This window comes from Nannospalax galili, unplaced genomic scaffold (genome assembly GCF_000622305.1).
Source record: "Nannospalax galili isolate Female #2095 unplaced genomic scaffold, S.galili_v1.0 scaffold290, whole genome shotgun sequence".
Classification (NCBI taxonomy): domain Eukaryota; kingdom Metazoa; phylum Chordata; class Mammalia; order Rodentia; family Spalacidae; genus Nannospalax; species Nannospalax galili.
In genome coordinates, this window is record NW_008331486.1 from 5,934,020 (window position 1) to 5,953,127 (window position 19,108).

General features: G+C 49.9%; 1 protein-coding gene across 9 annotated transcripts in view; it reads right to left on the minus strand.

Moving 5' to 3' along the window:
- Prrc2b (proline rich coiled-coil 2B) overlaps positions 1 to 9,566 on the minus strand; it is a 66,798-nt gene extending 57,232 nt beyond the window's left edge. For all 9 annotated transcript variants that reach the window (XM_029560019.1, XM_008825617.2, XM_008825598.2 and 6 more), the window contains exons 1-4: positions 9,402 to 9,566; positions 8,420 to 8,597; positions 5,736 to 5,838; positions 2,730 to 2,802 (exon numbers count right to left, since the gene is read on the minus strand). In XM_029560019.1, coding sequence (XP_029415879.1) covers positions 2,730 to 2,802; positions 5,736 to 5,838; positions 8,420 to 8,597; positions 9,402 to 9,516 — 469 coding nt within the window. In that variant the 5' untranslated portion in view covers positions 9,517 to 9,566. The remainder of the gene's footprint in view (positions 1 to 2,729; positions 2,803 to 5,735; positions 5,839 to 8,419; positions 8,598 to 9,401) is intronic.
- Between the last annotated feature and the right edge of the window lie 9,542 nt (positions 9,567 to 19,108).

Below are 19,108 nucleotides of genomic sequence, written 5' to 3' on the forward strand. Positions count from 1 at the left end.
AAAAAAGCTCTCCATTCCTTTCCTCATACTCTTTGTAGCGATTTTTCAAATGCAAATTGCTAATATAATACTATAGAAATGCTTCCTGTACCTCCACTTTTCGTGCAAGCACTTTACAAGCCACACGTATTTGACATTTTTGTTCACTTAGCATTGAGCCTTTAAGTTGTTGCCATAGCAACAGAAACTTCGGCTGTTTGTATGATTGCCAAATTTCATTTCATTAAAGTGCTGTATCCAGTGGACCTTCCACGTCATTGCATCCAATCTTTGGCAGTCACAATAATCTTGCACATAGCCACATGGGGGGGCAAGTTCTAAACTGAGGGGGATTTTCTCACAGTGGATCTGCTAGGCTCAAGAACGTGCACTGGTATCTTGGTTGGCAATACCAAACTGCTCTCCACAGGGCTTGTGCCAATAGACACTGGTCTGTTTTGATTTTTGAGATGAGGTCTCCTCTGTGGTCCAGGCTGGTCTCAAACTTCTGGGCTCAAGTAATCCTGTCAAACAGCTGGTTCTAAAGGCAGTACCACCATACCTGGCTTCCTATGATCATAATACACAGACACATGGACACACATACACACACAGACACACACACACACAAAATTTCTTTTGTTTTAAGAGACAGAGTCTTATGCCGCCTAAGCTGGCCTTGTTCTGTTTCTTTTTAAGCAAAACAGTATTTTTATTATTAAAAAAAAAATCTTGGGGGGGTGCTGGAGAGACGGCTCAGCAGTTAAGAACACTGGTTGTTCTTGCAGAGGACCCAGGTCTGGCTCCCAGTACCCACACGATGTCTAACAACCATCCTAACTCCAGTTCCAGGGGATCCAACACCCTCTTCTGACCTCCATGGGCATTGCATGACACTGGTACACTTAATTCACGCAGGCAAAACACTCGCACACATTTAAAAAAAAAAAAATCAGACTAGAGAGACAGGTCACCGGATCTGTAACCCTAGCTCTCCCTGACAGAGACAGAGGATGTCCCAGAAGCCTGAGGGCCAGCCGGCCTGAAGTACACAGCACAGCGAGAAACGAAAGACCCTACCCCGAGGAGAAAGGTAAAAGCTGGTCTCTGACCTCCGCATGATACACTGTGCCACACGTGTGGCTACACTTACTTACATACACACCACACACAAAATACACCCCCACAATTTAAGATAGGCACATCTCTGGGGTTCACCCACTGGCCAGTCAACCCAGCCTACTTGGTGAACTCCAAGCCAGAGAGACCGTGTCCCCAAAAACGAGGTAAACCACACCTGAGGAATGACACTGAACTTGCACTTTGACCTGCATGCATATGCACATGTACCACATGCATGAGCACCTACACAACATAGGTGCATGCACACGCGGAAAACTGAACTCTTATAGAGAACACAGACAGCCAGGACAGAGGGCAATGCAGTGAGTACCCTGTGCTCAGCGCCTCTGAAGACCTCTAGGGGTAAACCCAAGTTGCCTGCTCTCCCCGATTTCCATTCATCTCGCCTCCATCAGCAAAGGGTTCTCGCGGTGTGCAGCTGAGCCACCTGCCCAGTGTGAACCCATGAGTGTTCAGTAGTGCCCACGGCTCCTTAGGAGACAGTGGGACAGACACTAACTTTTAACACTACACAGGCTGTCCTCTCCATCACAGTGGACTCCAGCCAGAGGCACGTCCTCGATGCCGGCTGTCCACGTCCTCTATGTACGGCCACCTGAGGTGTCAGGGGTCTACAGCTGGTTCACTTGCATGGGCTACAGAAGGTCAAGTCTGGCTGGCAAGGACACGCAGGAGTAGTAGAAAGATGCCGTCAGGACAGGGGACAAGAGTAGACAGGAAGGCAGGGCTGCTTCCCCAAAGGAAGAGTCACTATGCATTTTCACCTGCTTACACCTGGAAGCGACCCCTGGCACCATCAGCACCTGCCCTGAGGCTCAGAGTCAGGGGATGGGTGAGCACTGTGTGCTAAAGGTATTTCAGCTAATGTGGAAAAACTAGTAGAGTTCAGGCAGAAAAATCTGGATTCTTGGTGCTCTCAAAACTGCCTGGTAACCCTGGGACCGCCTCTGCCAGGGCTGCAGAGGCTGTGCCCATCTGCACAGGACTCACCCAAACTGCTTCGCCAAGTCAGGACTTGCCTTGGAAGCTACTGGAACCTGTCTTTCCCATTCTACATGGTTGCCCCATATTTATCACCACTCTGAACGCATCTTCCTTCGGCCTGTCACTCCCTGCATCTCTGCTTCCAGAAACCGCTTAGAACAGTGGTTCTTTTCAGAGCTCCCTGCAACTCAGACAGGTTGCAATCCTGCCCAAGCCTTTGAAGGCTTTGTGTCAAGGCCCACAAGTGGCCACTCCATCCCAACACCAGCTTCCTCAGGACCTGAAGCCAGGCGACAAGGAGGACACAGCTGGGGGCCAGCACTGCAACTCTGCCACTAACTGTTCAACAGCACAGCTGACTAAAAGATCAACAGGGCCAGGGTGGGGATTCCCCTCCAGGCTCAAGAGAAACACCCCAACAACCAACATTAAACTAAAAAATGAGGCCAGGCTTCACAGAATTAACACTCACACCACCCACCACAAAGGTGAGCACAATACCAACATCAGCCCTTTGTGGAAGATTCCACAGCTTTTGGGATTCCAGGCCCAACTGGCACAGTCTGGAAAGGAATTCATCCCCACTGCCCACTTACCCCACCGGATCCCTCATATCCACTTACCACCTTCGTGTCCTACTGGCTTTCCATTCAGCTGTGCCCATGACTTTGGTCCACCTGGCACTGAATTTGTGTTCTGAAAGGAGGAAGGACACAGAAGAGCCAGCTTAGTCAGTCTGCTGTGCAGCTGAGCACCTTGGAATGCAGTGCTCAGAGCTCAGGCGGGGCTCAGTGAGACAGTGCTGGCCTGGCATGAACAGGCCCCGGCTTCTATCCCCAGCACCACAGAGAAGGCGAGTGAGGGCTGCACTGTACAGTCAAGCCTCATATGGGGGACAGACTGCCACTTCCTTGGCTATCAGTGCAGGCATGTTCAGCCAGGGTCAGGACCTTGGAGCTCATAGTTGCACAGCTGGTGATGCAACACAGGAGACTCAAACCCATGCCAGCCCTCACCATGCACTCTGCAATGCTGCCAGACTGTCCACCACTGTCCACACAGAGCTGTGCTGCCTTGCTCCAGAGACAAAGCCTCAACCTCGATTCCAGCACGTTTCAAACACGGTGCCACTGCTGAGAAGCACACACAGGATGTGCGCGGGTCATCCTGTAATTACTATTAGTCTTCAAAGCCTGATTCCTGACATGGGAGGCCTTCCTCCTCCACTCATCTGCACTGGCCTGTCTCAGCCTTAGCCCCACAGCAGCCTTTGCAGAAAGCTCATGAGGAGTGCTGCCAGGCACCTGTGGGCCAACTGAAATCCCATCCCACCTTTGGAAGGGTCTGATCAGATCCCAACTGGGGCTCAGAAATGAGTGGCACAGACATTCCCCCAAGCAGACAACTGTATATCTAGTGTTCTGAGCACAGATGACCAGGGCTTCACTGGGTATTCTATTGAGTCCGCAGATGTCTCCTGACAGACCACACGGATATGTCCACAGAGTGGCAGAGGCAGTGCAGCTGAGCCTGGATGGTCCCCTGTAAGCAGGGGGCACCAGGGCTGTGTCCCTCTCTTCCTCCGTGCTCCAACCCCACATCCTACTTGGAGCACTAATGGAGAAATGCCTACAGAACCAAGAGGATTACAAAGACTGCTGGTGAAGTCTCCCCCGAAAGCAGTCAGCTGTGACTCCTGAGATGTTCTAGAAGCCACAGATCACTGGTATCCCTTTCCCCTTCCAATGAGAGAAAATCCCAGAGCCCCTAAGAAGAGCTGAATGCTGGCTGAAATGGCCTGTATGAGATGCTGGGAAGGGCTTCTCCATCTGGCCAAAGCCCATACCCTTCTGGAATGTTCCTAGGTAGATGCTCCTAGGCTCCAGAGATGGGGTCAGGGCACAGGTGTGTTTAACAAGCTCTGCATCGCTAAGGCACCAGGAGTGGTAATCTCACTTGGCTTTAAATTCTGGGAAACAAAAGGAATTCAACTCCGTATTCTGACTAGTCAGTAGGTCTAGGGGATTGTGGCCAATGTGTATGGACTCTGATACAAATTGTGGTCTTTTGTCCTCCCCGTCTTTAATTTCAAAAGCAAAGGTCAGTGTTTGCCCTGGCAAAGCCAGGGTCCCCCACCTACCTCCTTCTTCCAGCCACAGTAAAGAAAGGATAGCATTTCAGATCTTGTATTGCCCAGGGGGCAATACACACTCAGGTTATCAAGACAGCTAGTAAACGCTAGGTATCTGTATCTCTCTTTTTCCTTTCTTCCAAAAAAGGCACAGAGTTCTGCAGCCTTCTAGCTACCCGCCGAGTCCCTCCTCCTGCTGAGCTACAGTCTGATGATTGAGTGTATCATGAGCTGTCACTGGGTTAAAGTGTGGCTTTCTGAGTCTGTCCTGAAATCCCAGCTACTTGAGAAGCTGAAGCAGGAAGGAAGAAAGTTCAACACGTGCCTGGGCTACAGAGTGTCTCATTAACAAGACACAGTCTCATAATGAAAAGTAAAAACAGGGCTGGGAGAATGCTTGCCTGACATGTGCAAGGCAAGGCCATCCACTCCATTTCCAGTGGGAAAGAAAAAAGAAAAAGGATGGGGCTGGAGAGATGGCTCAGCGGTTAAGAACACTGGTTGTTCTTGCAGAAGACCTGGGTTCAAATCCCAGCACCCACATGGCAGCTAACAACTGTCCACAACTCCAGTCCCAGGGAATCCAACAGCCTCTTCTGACCTCCGCAGGCATTGCACAACATGGTACACTTACCTGCATGCAGGCAATACACGCATACACATAAAATTTAAAAATTAAATTAAAAAAAAAAGAAAAAGAAAGAGAAATTGTGCGCCTCTGTTTAGAGTAGTATTTAAAATGTATTAACAAATAAAAGATCACAGCCCAGAAAAACTAGAGCTTAAAGACATTTTAAGAAAGGCTTCCTAGGGGCTGAAGAGATGGCTCAGTGGTTAAGAGCACTGGCTGCTCTTGCAGAGAACCTGGATTCAGTTCCCAGCACCCACATGTCAGTTCACAACCATCTGAAACTCCAGTTCCAGGGACTCTGACGCCCTCTTCTGGCCTCCACAGGCATTGGATGCATGGGTGCACTTACATACATGCAGGTCAAAACACGCATCCACATAAAATACAAATAAATAAATAAAAACAAACAAATAAGAATGGCTTCCCAGGACAAGGGGATCTAGAGGTGCTGTCCAGCAGGCCCTCTCCTTAGGGACTTAAAGGTATGGAGAAGCCTGACAGCAAAGGAGCCTGATTAGCTGTGGTTTTCAAACCTACTCAACATCACACCTTGCTGCAACCTGACAGCACTTTCTATATTCTCAGAATGCTAGCTTGCCATCAACCCAAGCAACCTGCTCAAGGCAAACCAACCAGCACCAAAGCAGGAGCCTGTGTTCCCCTCTGCACTGGCCTTTCCCCCTTTGAATCAACTTTCTATAGAGTGCCCACAGCACAGCCCTGCACCACCTTTCAGCCCCATGTCAAGTAAGCCTCTGAGAAAACAGACTAGGCCTGAGCACACGTCTCAGCAACAATACCCCAAGTTCCCAGCAACAGGAACACCAAGGACTAGACTCTGGCAAAGTCACGATCCCCAACACCTACCTCCTGGCTGATTGACTGTGTCGGTTTCTGCAAATTGGAGACAGATTTCTGCAAACCCGGCTGCGGCTGCGACTCCGGCGGCTGAGAGGCCGTCACACTGGAACTGGACAAAGACAGATACATAGAGTGGGGTCAGACTGCATGGGGCATCTGGCCAGGCGCTGCTCTTCAAAGATCCAGAGAAGCAACAGTTCCTGATGACGAGCCAGCAAACCACACTTGGGGCCCAAGTCAATGACATGACCTAGGGCACAGGGTAGTCTACTGCCTGGTTGTCAATGAGCTCACTACGGAAAATCTACCAGAGTAGAAACTGAGTCACTGGTGTGAGGGATCTGAGCTCCTCACTCCTGACCAAGGACCCACGAATACTCAGGATAATTGTTTTGAGACTGACTAGATTTTCTACCTTCCCTTAGCTTATAAAAGAAATACACGCTCATGTAAAAATAACCGTATAAATAGCAGACATTACCATCTCATGTCCCAGACACAAACTCCCGATTCCCACAGACTTTCCTATACATATGTAGCATATTTTTAACACAAGATAGCCCTGTGCATACTAGTCCACCTTTTTTTTTTTGGAGACAGGGTCTCCCCTATAACCCCAATTGGCCTGGAATTCACTATGTAGACCAGGCTGGCCTCAAACTCACAGAGATCCACCTGCCTCTGCCTCCTGAGTGATGGAATTAAAGGCATGTGCCACCATGCCCAGCTAGTCCACCTTTTTTATATTTTATGTTTTGGAATTTTATAACAGTACACGTGGAATTCGTTTTTTAAAATGACAAACTGCAATTAGAAGATTCATAACTTAACCAGCTGCTCTTTCTTTCACGTTACAGATAAAACTGTGATGAACATTATATACACACACATCTTTGGATCCTTTCCTGTAATTCAGAATCATATAATCTTGGGGAGGGAGCTGTTGGATCAAGATGTTTTGACATGTCAAAGCTTTGCCAACTGCCCTCCACACAGGCTGCTCCTGCATGCCCATGTGTCTTCTGAGAAGACACCAGGAAAGACCTTGTGGAGCCTTCTGCTCTGCCTCAGTGCATTGCAATCAACAGAGCCAAGCAGGACAGCTGCCTACTTAGTGAGGAGCAGACAGTGCCAGAGGCTAATCTGCTGGCTGAAGCCAAACTCTCAGACAAACTGCTCCAAGTTCACCTGAGCCCAGTCCCTCACCAGTCACCAGCATGACTAAATAAAGGCCCCTGGCCCTAGGCTCTGAGTCACCCATAGACTAGGCCAGGGTGGCCGGGAGCTTCCTTCCACAGCTCCCTGTTAATGTCCCCCTGGCAGGCAGCACTTACCAGGGTGCCTGGCACTGTCTTTGCCACTGCTGGCCGGGACTGAAGAGGAGAGAGTTGACACTTTCTGTCCTCTTCTCTCTAGAGCTTTTGGAAGCGGAGGCACCCAGAGCCGACACTCGACTGTGGGACATCTGTTTCATCACAGAGCTGGAGTGGGTGTCACTCAAATGGAATGACAATAGCTCGCACGTGCCATGCCCTCCCTCTGTGCCAAGCTGTTATCCCACAGGTGCCTCACAGGGCCCTGGTGGCCACCCTTGGAACGAGGGACTGTTCCTGCCTCAAGGGAAGACCCTAGGGCTCAGAAGTTAACTAATTCCCCAGGTCTTAACAAGCCACAATGGTCTGGCTGAAAACTGTACACAAGGCCAACTCTGAGGGTCACGCCATATCCGAGAGTCAACAGAATCCCTGGCAAACTGCACGGTTTAAATAACTCAGGACCCACTCCAGCCACTCCTGTAGTGTGTCAACTGGCTGCACGGCTCCTTCACACTCTACCTCCTGTCTGCCATGCTGCAGAGGTGGCTTTCCCAAAGTATCCAGGGCCACTTCCAGCACAGGCTTAAGAGACAGGGGGAATGGATGGCAGGCTGCACTCCTCTGGGTCGGTCTCACTCACTGTCCAGTTCCCTGCATCAGCATGAAAGGACCACAACAGAAGCATGGAGGAGGAGGGTGAGAGAGGCTGGACTGTCTTGGTTTTAATTCTCAACAGGAAAACTCCAGCAAGAGGCGGCTTCTGTCTACGGAGCCCCTCTCCAAGAGGAACAGGGACTGAGAGAGGCAGAGACACACAAAGGCTCAGCATCTGAGGGACCCACGCAGGTTGCTGCTGGGGCCAGGCTGTCTCTCTAGGGCTGTTATGCCTCAGGCCCTCAGTCTCCTAAGGCTGCTATGCATCAGGGGAGCCTCTAGGGTGGCTGCTAAGGAGACTGTGGATACGGAGGCTTTGCTGTGGCGCCTACTAATAACACGCTCTGTTTGGGGTAAGGGAGTCCTCCACGCCCCGCCTAGGAAGCTGTCAACCCACAGCAAGGGGGTTATATTCTCCCCCACCTGGAGCTCAGCACGCAGAGTACCAGCCTGCCCAGCAGTTCTCTGGGGCCTGGATTCAATCACCACACACACTCCTCTTGGGGATGGAGACTTTCCTATTAAGGCAGGCCACATGGCTACCCAGAGAAACACTAATCAGCTCAAAAGCCCAGCAAAGGAAGAGATCACAGTCCGAAAAGCTTGTTCATTACCTCTGAGTTTCCAGCTCTCCTGCTGCAAGGCCACAACAGAGTGCACAATTTGAAGAGCCCTGACACTCCAGTCCCCACCCCGTGGTCACTGCCCCTTGCTGCTCACCTCTTTGGGTCTTGCTGGTCCTGCTTGTTGGCCCATCCTGTCCCGTCCTTGGGTACTATCACGATGTTGGGGTCGTTTCCTTTGTTTTCAGACTTCAGACTTGGCAGGTTTGCAGGTGGTGGCATACGCCGGGCTGTGGCAACTTTCCCGAGACTCTGTAAGCCATGTCTAGGAATAACTGCAGGGAGACACATATGGAACAGACAACCACACAGCAAAGTCACAGGAGGAAAGAGGCCGACTGGCTCCACCTCAGACTCCAAGGGAGAAAGACAAAGCCTAGCAGAGACTAGTGCCTGGCAGTCACTCCAGCCCAGCCTACAGACAAAGGGGCTGCTGGGATCCACACAGGCCCCATTCTACAGAGCAGGGGGCAGCTTGGGAAGCTCATGCCAGGGAGGAGTCAGGCCCAGAAAGGATGGCCCATAGTGGCCACCCTTGCACCATGAGATGGTCCTGGGTGGGCCCCAAGAACTCCCAGGAAGGCCTCGTGGGCGACAACAAACTACATGAACTTGGCCCACCAAGTTCCAGAAAGCCAGAACCAGGAAATGAGAGGGAGCAAAGCCATGCAAATGAAGTTCAGTCGGCCAACGAGGCCCAATGCCCACAGCTTCAGTACAGGAAGGACTGCCACAGGAGACCCAGTGGGTTCTGGGATCAGCCCTTGAGGAAGGGGAAAAGGTGACTGCTTCCTTAAAACGGCCAGCCAGGCATGGTGGCACATGCTTTTAATCCCAGCAAGGGCAGGCAGATCTCTGGGAGAGCTCTGTAAGATCAAGGCCAGTCTGGTTTTTATACCAAGTTCCAGGTTAGCAGAGGGTTCTAGGGAGACCCTGTCTCAAAAACGAACAAAACAAAACAAAATGGCCAGGCCCCCACTGGTGCCCCCCAAGACTGGTTTGCAGGGACACACCTGCCTGGTCCGGCGTCCGGAGCATCTCACAAGGGAAGGCGGGGGCAGCCTTCAGCAGGGCCTTACCTGAGGATCTGACCGTGTCTACTGATCTGCCTTTATACTTGTCAAACAGGCTGAGAGTCGAGTACTTGCTTTTCCCATCCTTGCCCTTGGTTATTTGCCCCAAACGATCGGACATTGCGATGAAATGTCATCTAGTAAGGAAATTTTCTTGGCACCGCTCCCGATCAGCCTTTGGAATGGAAAAGGGGGGGGGGGTCAGTCACCAGACCTCCAACCCAAAGGACCATATCCTTCAGGGATCATGGGCACCCTGAAGATGTAAAGACAGCCATGGACCAACCCAAGGAAAATGCCCTCACCACCCACAGGTGTATATACAGGTAGAGGGCTCTGCAGATAGCCCAGCCCACCCCTGGGCCACCCCACCCCCACTGATGACTCTCAATATACAGACAGGCTGGAGACCGCTGCATGAGGCTGTGCTGCAAATAGATTTTGACATACTCGGTCCCTCTCCAAGTCAAGGACAACTCTCCAAGACAGAAAATGGCACTCTTGACTTCTAGTACACACAAAAGAAGGGGCCAGACTAGACTAAGGGAGTGCATGGCCCAGCTGAGCCAAGGCCAGTCAGGGTTGAGCAAACCCAATCAAAGGAAATCAACCAGAGCAAGTGACCCAGGAGCAGCCAGGTAAAGAGCCAGAGCCTGAAGAACAGCAGCCAGGGGAACGGCAAGCAGGACACTGTCAGCACCTCCCCTCCACTCAGACAAAGCCTGGAAAAGACGTGGATGAGGCTTCCAGCCCCTTCACCTTCTGACTTTCCATGAGTCTATTAGCACTGTTTCCTTCATTAACACACATTCTTTGATTTTTTTTGTTTTTTGACACAGGGTCTCCCTGTAGCCCCAGCTGACCTGGAACTCACTATGTAGACCAGGCTGGCCTTGATCTCACAGAGATCCACCTGCCTCTGCCTCCCAAGTGCTGGGATTAAATAAGGGTGTGTGCTACATTCATTCAAACACTAAGGGCCCATCGGTATCGATGAGTTTTATTCTCACTGAGACTCAGATCACAACCTTCACCACCATCTTTACACTTGATCTTGACACATCACTCAGCAATGCATAGGACAGAAAGCGAGAGCATCCACCAAGCATCCCTGTCACGTGTTCTTCCTGGCTTCATCGGGTGACCACAGGTGTACCCTCTAACACAAGGCACTGGGAGGTAGCTGCACTCTGTGTTTCAGATCTGAAGCCATGCAGGCCAGGAGGAACAAATCAGTCAGTGTGTCTGGAAGGCACTTTACACCCACTAAGATGCCGTGTAAGGTAAAAGTCTATACTGTGTCTTTAGACTATGAGGCATGAGGAGCAAACAATCGATGACAAAGGGCACCAAAATCAAAAGCTGGGACAGAGACACTAACATCACACCTCTGTAGACAGAGCTGAGCGCCCTGTCATGGCAAAGGCACAGGTTTTCACTCTGGCACAAAGCGGGCTTTCCCACCCTTCATTCAATTTATTTACCCAACACCAGCTGTACCCAATGGGATCTACCACACACTGCAGGAACAGGTAAGCATGAAATGTGTGCCAGGATATGCTCCTACAAAGTGTACATGGGGCCAACAACCTGGCTCAGAGGGTAAAGGCACTTGTCACACAAGCCTGGAGACCCGAGTTCAATCCCCAGAACCCACAGTAGAAGGAAAGAACTGACTCGCAAAGTTGTTCTCAGACTTCCATATATATGCCATGGCACATAAACACCTACACACATCACACAATAGTAAATTTTAATTTTAAAATGCACACAGGGGCAATGGCACACATGTGCAGGGACACCCCTCAGTGGCCATCTTGGCACTCTCTCCTCACAGGACAGCTCTCTTCTCAACATGGTCACAGCCAGCCTGGCTGGATATGAACTCCTTTCTTCACTCAAATCCAGGCGGCTGGAAGTGAAAGAACACAGTACAAAGGGAGCTGCACGTTCATGGCCAAGCCCAGGTACCCAAAGAACTGAGGAGAGCAAGAGAAGCTGAAAAGCCCTAGTGATTATGGCCCAAGATCAGTGAGAACCTTTGGCTCCAACATCCTGCCCAAGGTCAGCCTTGTGCTCTAGGAGCAGAGAAAGCCAGGACCACAAAGGACCCGACCCAAAGGTACCTCCTTGCTCCAAGACACAGAACGCACCCTTTCCTTTGTGTTTGCATCTTCCGCCCATCAATTTGTATGAATGAGTCTGCTTTGCCCCACAAGAGTCCTAACAGCATCCTCCTCCCAGGCTGGCCCACAGCCCTTTAGGGACTGGATTTTAGCCACTTCAAAATGACCAGCACTTCACAGGCCCTCAAGTGTAGGTCACTTAAAATTCTCCACTGAATGGGAAATGACTATCAAAAAAACCCCACAATTGAGGCACCATCTCTCCCCAGTCACAATAACTATTACCAAAAAGAAAAAAAAAATCATAAAAAAATGTAAGCTACACTGACTACAGAAAATATAGGAAGGGTCTTTAAAACACGAGGCATAAATCCGCAGGCTCCAGCAATCCCAATTCCTGAATATATACTCAAAGGTGCTAAAAACAGCCAAGACGTGCAGGCAACATGGGGCCCAATAGACAACCAGATAAAACGTAAAAGGGGTGTCACCTAGCTGTAAAAAAGAATGGAGCTCTGTCGTTCACAGCATCGTGGATGAAAGTGGAGAACATTGTTAAGTGTGATGACTCAGACACCGGAAGACAAAAAGCACACGTGATTACCCAGAGGATTAAAAAGTTGACCTCAGGGCTGGCGAGATGGCTCAGTGGGGAAAGGTGCCAATCCCTGGGACTGACATCACAGAGAACACCAACTCCCGCAAGTTGTCCTCTGAACTCCACACATAGACCGAAGCACTCATGCCCACAGATCACACACACAAAAATATTAATAAAATGTTTAAAAAAAAATTGATCTCAGGAAGGAGAGAGAACAGCAGCTACCAGAGGCTGGGGAATCAGGTGGGGGAGAGAAAGATGGAAGAGGGGAGGCGGGGAGGGAGGCTGGTTGGCTGGCCGATGTGTTGGGGGAGTAAGTTTTAAAACTCTATAGCAAAGTAGGAAAACTACAGTTAAAACAATGGACTCTTTCAAAATAGCAAGTAGAGGATACACACATTCACCGAGATGTCACCCTGGACCCCAGAAATACATACAACTGCTGTGTCAAAATGAAAATGTATGCTACATGTGGTGGTGCACATCTCTAATCCCTGCACTCCAGGAGGCAGAGGCAGGTGGATTTCTGGGAGATCAAGGCTAGCCTAGACCACATAGTGAGTTCCAAGCCAGCCAGGACTAAAGGGAGACCCTAGCTCAAAACATTAAAAAAATAAATAAAACGTATTCTTTAGAATCTAGATGGGATCTACATTTCAGACACTTTTGTCAACTCCAATTAATAATTTGGAAAAAACCATTTGGTGGGGGCTTGGAGAGATGGCTCACTGGTTAAGAGCACTGGCTCTTGCAGAGGACCTGGATTTGATTCCCAGCAGCCACATGACAGCTAACAATCATCCATAACTCCAGTTTCAGGGGATCCAATGCCCTCTTCTGATCTCTATAGTCAATGCTCGACACAGGTGGATTTACATACATATTCAAAATAAAAATAGTAAAGAAGGGCCAGGCATAGTGGCGCACGCCTTTAATCCTGGCAGAGGCAGGTGGATCTCTGTGAGTTCAAGGCCAGCCTGATCTACATAGTAAGTTCCAGGACAACTGGGGCTATAAGGAGACCCTGTCTCAAAAAGACCAATAATAATAAAAATAATAAATTTTTTTTTTAATGAAAAAAATCCACTTGGATAGAAACCACCCACAGAGTCAGGGTGTGGTAGTGCAGGAATCCTCACCACAGATGTTGAAGCAGGAAAATTGAGGCTTCAAGGCTTGGTCAACCTTGAGACCCTGGAGAGGGAGGGAGGGACTCACTCCAACACAAACCCTTGGGATAGTCACCATGGCGATGGGACCTGCACCTGTGCTTCACAGGGCTTCTGATCTGAAGCAGGTACAGCAATGACCTATCTTCGTATACTCAAGCCAAGAATGGCAGTTTTTCCTTTTTTCTCATATTTGTTCAAAGAAATGTAATGTTCCCTCAACCAAGGGGAGGGGCTCATTCCCAGAACCTGATAGGATGCTGCAGGGGTGACCAAGCTAAGGTCCTGGGCTGGGGGAATGAGACTGGATGATGCATAGAGTCCTAAGGAGTCATGAAGGGTCTTACAATGGAAACAGAGGGTCAGTCAGAGGAGAACTACGAAGGCAGATGGGGAGACCAAGGAAGGGGCTGTGAACTTTGCAGAATAAAGGCAGCCTTCAGAAGCTAAAAGGGTGGAAAACGGATTCTCCCCCTGGAGCCTTCAGCAGAAAAGCAGCTTGCTACCAGCAACCTAGTTTTAGCCCTCAGAGACTCATCTGATTCTGAACACCAAAACCCTAAGAAAATAAATCTGTGTAGCTTCAAGCCACTCATTGTGTAGTAAGCTACCACAAAAACAATCAGAAGCTAATGAACTCATACACTGACACCACCACACTCCCAACACAAGGCTAGACCTGGGGCACAGGGGAGGACATCCAGCCTAGAGAGATGTCAGCACTCACATGGTGTCAGCTAAGAGGCACACGCCACCATCTCTCACCTTGGCAAAAGGCAGGCACTAAATGACAACTACACTTCTGTGTCTTTGATCATTGAAAATAACCTTGTTCTGGCCCCTCCTTCCCAGCCATGCCATGCAGGACTAGACTTAACACCATTAGCTTAATTTCAGATAAAATAAAAATAATTTCAAAGAGAATTTAGGTAGATGTGCTTTGGCCTGCATGTATGTAAGTGTACCATGTGTGTGCAATGACTACAGAGGCCAGAAGATGACATCAGATCCCCTGGAACTGGAGTTATGTATGGATGGATGGCTATTAGCCACGTGGGTGCTAGGAACCAAACCTGGGTCCTCTGCAAGAGTTGCAAGTGCTCTTAACCACCAAGTCATTTCTCCAGGTCACTGACAGATTTTCTTAAAAAATATTCATTATTCTTTTTTTTTTTTTTTGTCTTTTTGAGACAGGATCTCCCTGTTGCTCCAGCTGTCCTGGAACTCACTATGTAGACCAGGCTGGCCTCGAACTCACAAAGATCCTCCTGCCTCTGCCTCCCAAGTGTTGGGATTAAAGGTGTGCGGCGCCACCATGCCCGGCCCAATTATTTTTATGCATATGATCGTATTGTATTGCTTGCATGTATATAAGGGCACCCATGTCGTGCAATACTGGTGGAGGTCACAAGAGGGCGTCAGATCCCCTGGAACTGGAGTTACTGATAGTTGTTAGCACCATCTGGGTGCTGGGAATGGAACCTGGGTCCTCTGAAGGAGCAGTCAGTGCTCTTAACTGCTGAGGCATCTCTCTAGCACCTATCTGCCAGATTTCTTAAGTCAATGCTGAATGTTGCCAAAATATATTTCTTGCTTCTATATATTTCAAAGATGACTTTTTGAGACAGGGTCTCCCTGTAGCCCCAGCTGGCCTGAAACTTACTTTGTAGACTAGGCTGGCCTTGAACACACAGAGATCCACCTGCCTCTGCCTCCTAAGTGCTGGGATTAAAGGCACCATACTCACTGGAAGATGACTTTTAAAAATCCATTAGCCCTGGTTTCTGCACACTCACTGCCACAGACCTTTCTTCTTTAAAAAAAGAATTTCGACAGGTGTGGTGGTGCATGCCTTTAATCCCAGCACTTGGGAGGCAGAGGCAGGCAGATCGCTGTGAGTTCAAGGCCAGCCTGGTCTACATAGTGAGTTCCAGGACAGCTGGGGCTACAAGGAGACCCTGTCTCAAAAAAGACAAAAAAATAAAAATAAAAATAAAAAAAATAAAGAAAGAAAGAATTTCATCTATCCGTTATGTGGTGTGTATGCATGCATGTACTTGTACAAAATGTGGCGGTCAGAGGATAATTTACAAGAGATCCTTCTCTCCTTCTACCAAGTGGTATCTGAGGACTGAACTCAGGTCTTCAGGCTTGACAGTAAGTACCTTTACCTGCAGAGGCATCTCTCTGGCCCCCAGGTCTTTCTCTGACCCCACACCGACTGGGCCCATGGGCAGAGCAGTATGGACTGACAGCACCCCAAGTGCGCAGAGTTGGAACACACCACTGTGTCTAAAATTCATTCATCTCCTACCCCACTCCAAGAAGCACGAGGAGACCAGAACCCCAACCACACCCAGTCACCCAGAAAAACCAGAGATGCTACCAAACAGGCCCTCTCCTGGGAATTTAGAACATGCCTGGTGTCCTAGACATGAGGGTTTGGCTGCAGCTGATGCTTGAACTGTATGTTGCCGAGCACTCAACTAGCACTAACTGCATACCTGAGATGCTCCAGGGGAAAAGGTGTGCCCTTCTGCCATGACCACAGAACCTGGGAACACCCAGGCCTACACCACATCTGCTTGGCAGGAGGCAGATGAGGGGTTGAGCATGGCCCATTTCATTGAGTTTGCACCTGCTGGCCACACTCTTAGTGTCTCCAGACTCGTTCCACGAGTCTATACGAGAGGCCTGGTCAAGAGGTGGTCGAGTGCCAGCCACTCTAGTCAAGCACAGTCATGTGACCCTTACCATACTGTCAAACTGGACATCTCTTACCAGCTACTGGGATCCCACATTCCCAAGTAAACCTGAGATCCTAATAAGCAGTTAAGTGAGTCTCCTTGCTATGGAAACAACCCCACAGGGAAGGGGCCTGGCACTTGTCCTTCCACAAGGATCACGGGTGAAGACCACACACACAGCATAGTCTACCCAACATGTGCATTGAAAAGGAATGCACACAACAAAAGCTGTGTATGGCCAACAAGGCTGACCACATTTTACTGCCTGGCCCTTCACAGTCAGTGAAGGTTTTCATTTAAGCCACATTTCACTGGACACATCTCCAAAATGAAACTACTAACTGTTCGGCTGCCCCCAATCACACATCTTTCCCCAGAAGCCTATGATGTTTGGGGCCTGGCCCAGCCCACACCCACCAGGCATTTCTGCTTGCCAGCTGGTTTTCAAACACAGGCCAGGAGAACTGGCTGTGAGTGGGCCTTCAGCTAGCTCTGCCGAGTTTCTACCCACCAGTGCATACACCTACCCCCCACCCCCAGCTTGCCGCCCAGGCGGATGGCAGGAAGCAAGCCTCAGCAAGCACTGTATGCCAATCAGGAAGCTGCAGAGGCCTGCTGGGCAGGTCAGAGCCCGTTCTGTTCGTGCAGCCTGACTCACACCTGGGTCTGTGGGACAAGGACTGGCCCAGACACCCCGGGTTCTGGCTGGGAGTATGATCCAGCCTGGCTCCCAGCCACTGCTGTCAGCTGCCTTCTGTTCTTTCTGTAGTTCTTTTTATCTCCAAACAAAATCTAATCTGAAACTTCAGTACCACAGGGAAAGCTGGAAGACGCTGGGATGCTGTGCCCGACCTGAGTCCCCTCATTCTGACCTTCCTGTCCCACAGCAGCCGAGGCAGGCCACAGAACCCAGGAACACTGAAAAGCACCAGCAAAAGAGAAAACATTGCTGACAGGCGGATGAAGACAGCAAAAACAAACACACAACAAAGCAGAGAGGAGAGGGCGGCTCTGGAGAAGGAGCCGATAAAGACAGGCCAGTCCAGGTCTGCAGTCTTTGGCACGTGATCTAAAGACACCGGAGGCCCAGGCTGGGCTGGAACAAAAGCCACCAAAGACTTGCCAACAAAGGCACTGACACCCAGGCCCCGCCTCTCCAGACAGTGCCCGCCTGTCCAGCAGGCTCCTGGGAACCGGCTGTCTGTCCTCCACAGGGCCCAGCTCCCTGCATGCTATTTTATCAAAAGCCATTTCCGGGTAACAGGATTGATTTCACTCTGCACCTGGATAGAAGCCAGCATCAGATGACTGACCAGGAGATCTGGGATGGCCTGTGACTGGTGGGGAAGAGCGACAGCTGTACACTCAGGGCAAGCACAGCAGCCATGGGCATTCCTACACACTGGGCACCCTGCTAGGCACTCGTGTGCCCAGCCCCCTGATTCTGCACAACCACCTTTCTGGAAGGTATCCCTTCATCAGTCTGTTTGACAGAAGAGAGCATTCAGGTCCAGTCATTAGCACAGAGAGATCAAGGTCACAAGGCCTAGGGCCTAGACTCCAGGCTGCTGTTGCTGCTGCAGAAGGGTGGCTGGAGCAGACAGGAAAAAACAAAACAACAAAACCCAGATGGTTTCTGACAGCTGTCAACACAGGCACTATGCTGGGTGCCTGCAGATCCAGCACTGGAGGCCGAATCCCAAGACACAGCTCTAATTCACGCCCTGACTTCACAGGCCAGACTTTCTTCTGGTGGGGGGAACGACAACAACGGATGGACGACACAGTCTTCACAGCCTCTCTGATTCTAGGACCTCTGTGTCAAAACCATCTGCTGCCTTCTTCCACAGTCCCCACCCTCAGGACCTAGGGACAATGTCACCCAGACTGATAAAGGACCTACTGTGTGTTCCAGGCCTACTGAATGCGCCAGGCTGACCTCCAGCACGTCAGAGCACAGTGGTTACTTTAGAGAAGCCACACACTGAGTGCAGACCAGGACCATGGTGGGAAGGTGCTCACAGATGTCCCCAAACTGGGGCTGGGAAGAAAAGAGGTGGATGGACTCTGGGCAAGGGATGGGAAGACGCCATACTAGACAAAATGACAAAACATGCATGACCTACTGGGACTGGAGTAGAGGCACGTGGGGAAACGATACAGGAAACGTTTTTTGGCCAGGAAAGGACAGTCATTAATTAAACATTTACTTACTAGGGCTGGCACGATGGCTCTACAGGTAAAGGCACTTGCTGAGTTCAATTCCCAGGCCCACATGGTGGAGAGAACAGACTCCTGTAAGTTGTCCTTTGATCACCCCCATGTGCTGTGACACGCACACAATGTTAAAAATGTCATAAGAATTAGTTTATTTTTAATGTATTTATTAAATCTCACTCAAAAAGTGTTGGGGACCCTGCTTAAGAAGGCTGGCTCCTTTCTCAGCAGGTGCTTCCTGCCTGACTTACCTGGAAAGTGCCACCTAGCACGGATGCTTGGCCTCATTTAAAACATGACCTTTGGCATAGTTACCTGGAGTAAACACTACCCCCAGATTTTTTCTATATGATAATTAGGCATTACCCCATAGTTGGATGATAGGATCCCTAGGATCCCACTACCACATGTAAATAAAGCACACTATGAGCCCTATCAGCTGAAGCTTTGGCTGCCGCCTCCACACTATATTTTCCCTGACCCCCACTGAATAAACAGAGCTGTTTCACTGAATCTGGAGCTGTTTGTATCACTGAACCTGCCTCCCCAGAAGGGCTTTCTTCTGTCAGTGCTCACTGGCCATCCTGACCCCATTCGCCACTTCTGCTCCCTCTGTCCTCGTGGAATGGTGGCCAACAACCCACGAGGAAAGGGAGAGGCGCCACAAAAAAGTAAAGAATATCACAAAATAGAGGCAGAAGGTTAGCAAGTTCATCCTTCATCATGCGAGGGTGTGCCAAGAAGCTATTGCCTGAGGAAGGCTCTGAAGCCAGGCGTGGTGGTGCCCATCTGTAATCTCAGTGCTTGGGAAGCAGAAGCAGAAAGGTGAGGCGTTCAAGATCATTCTCAGCTA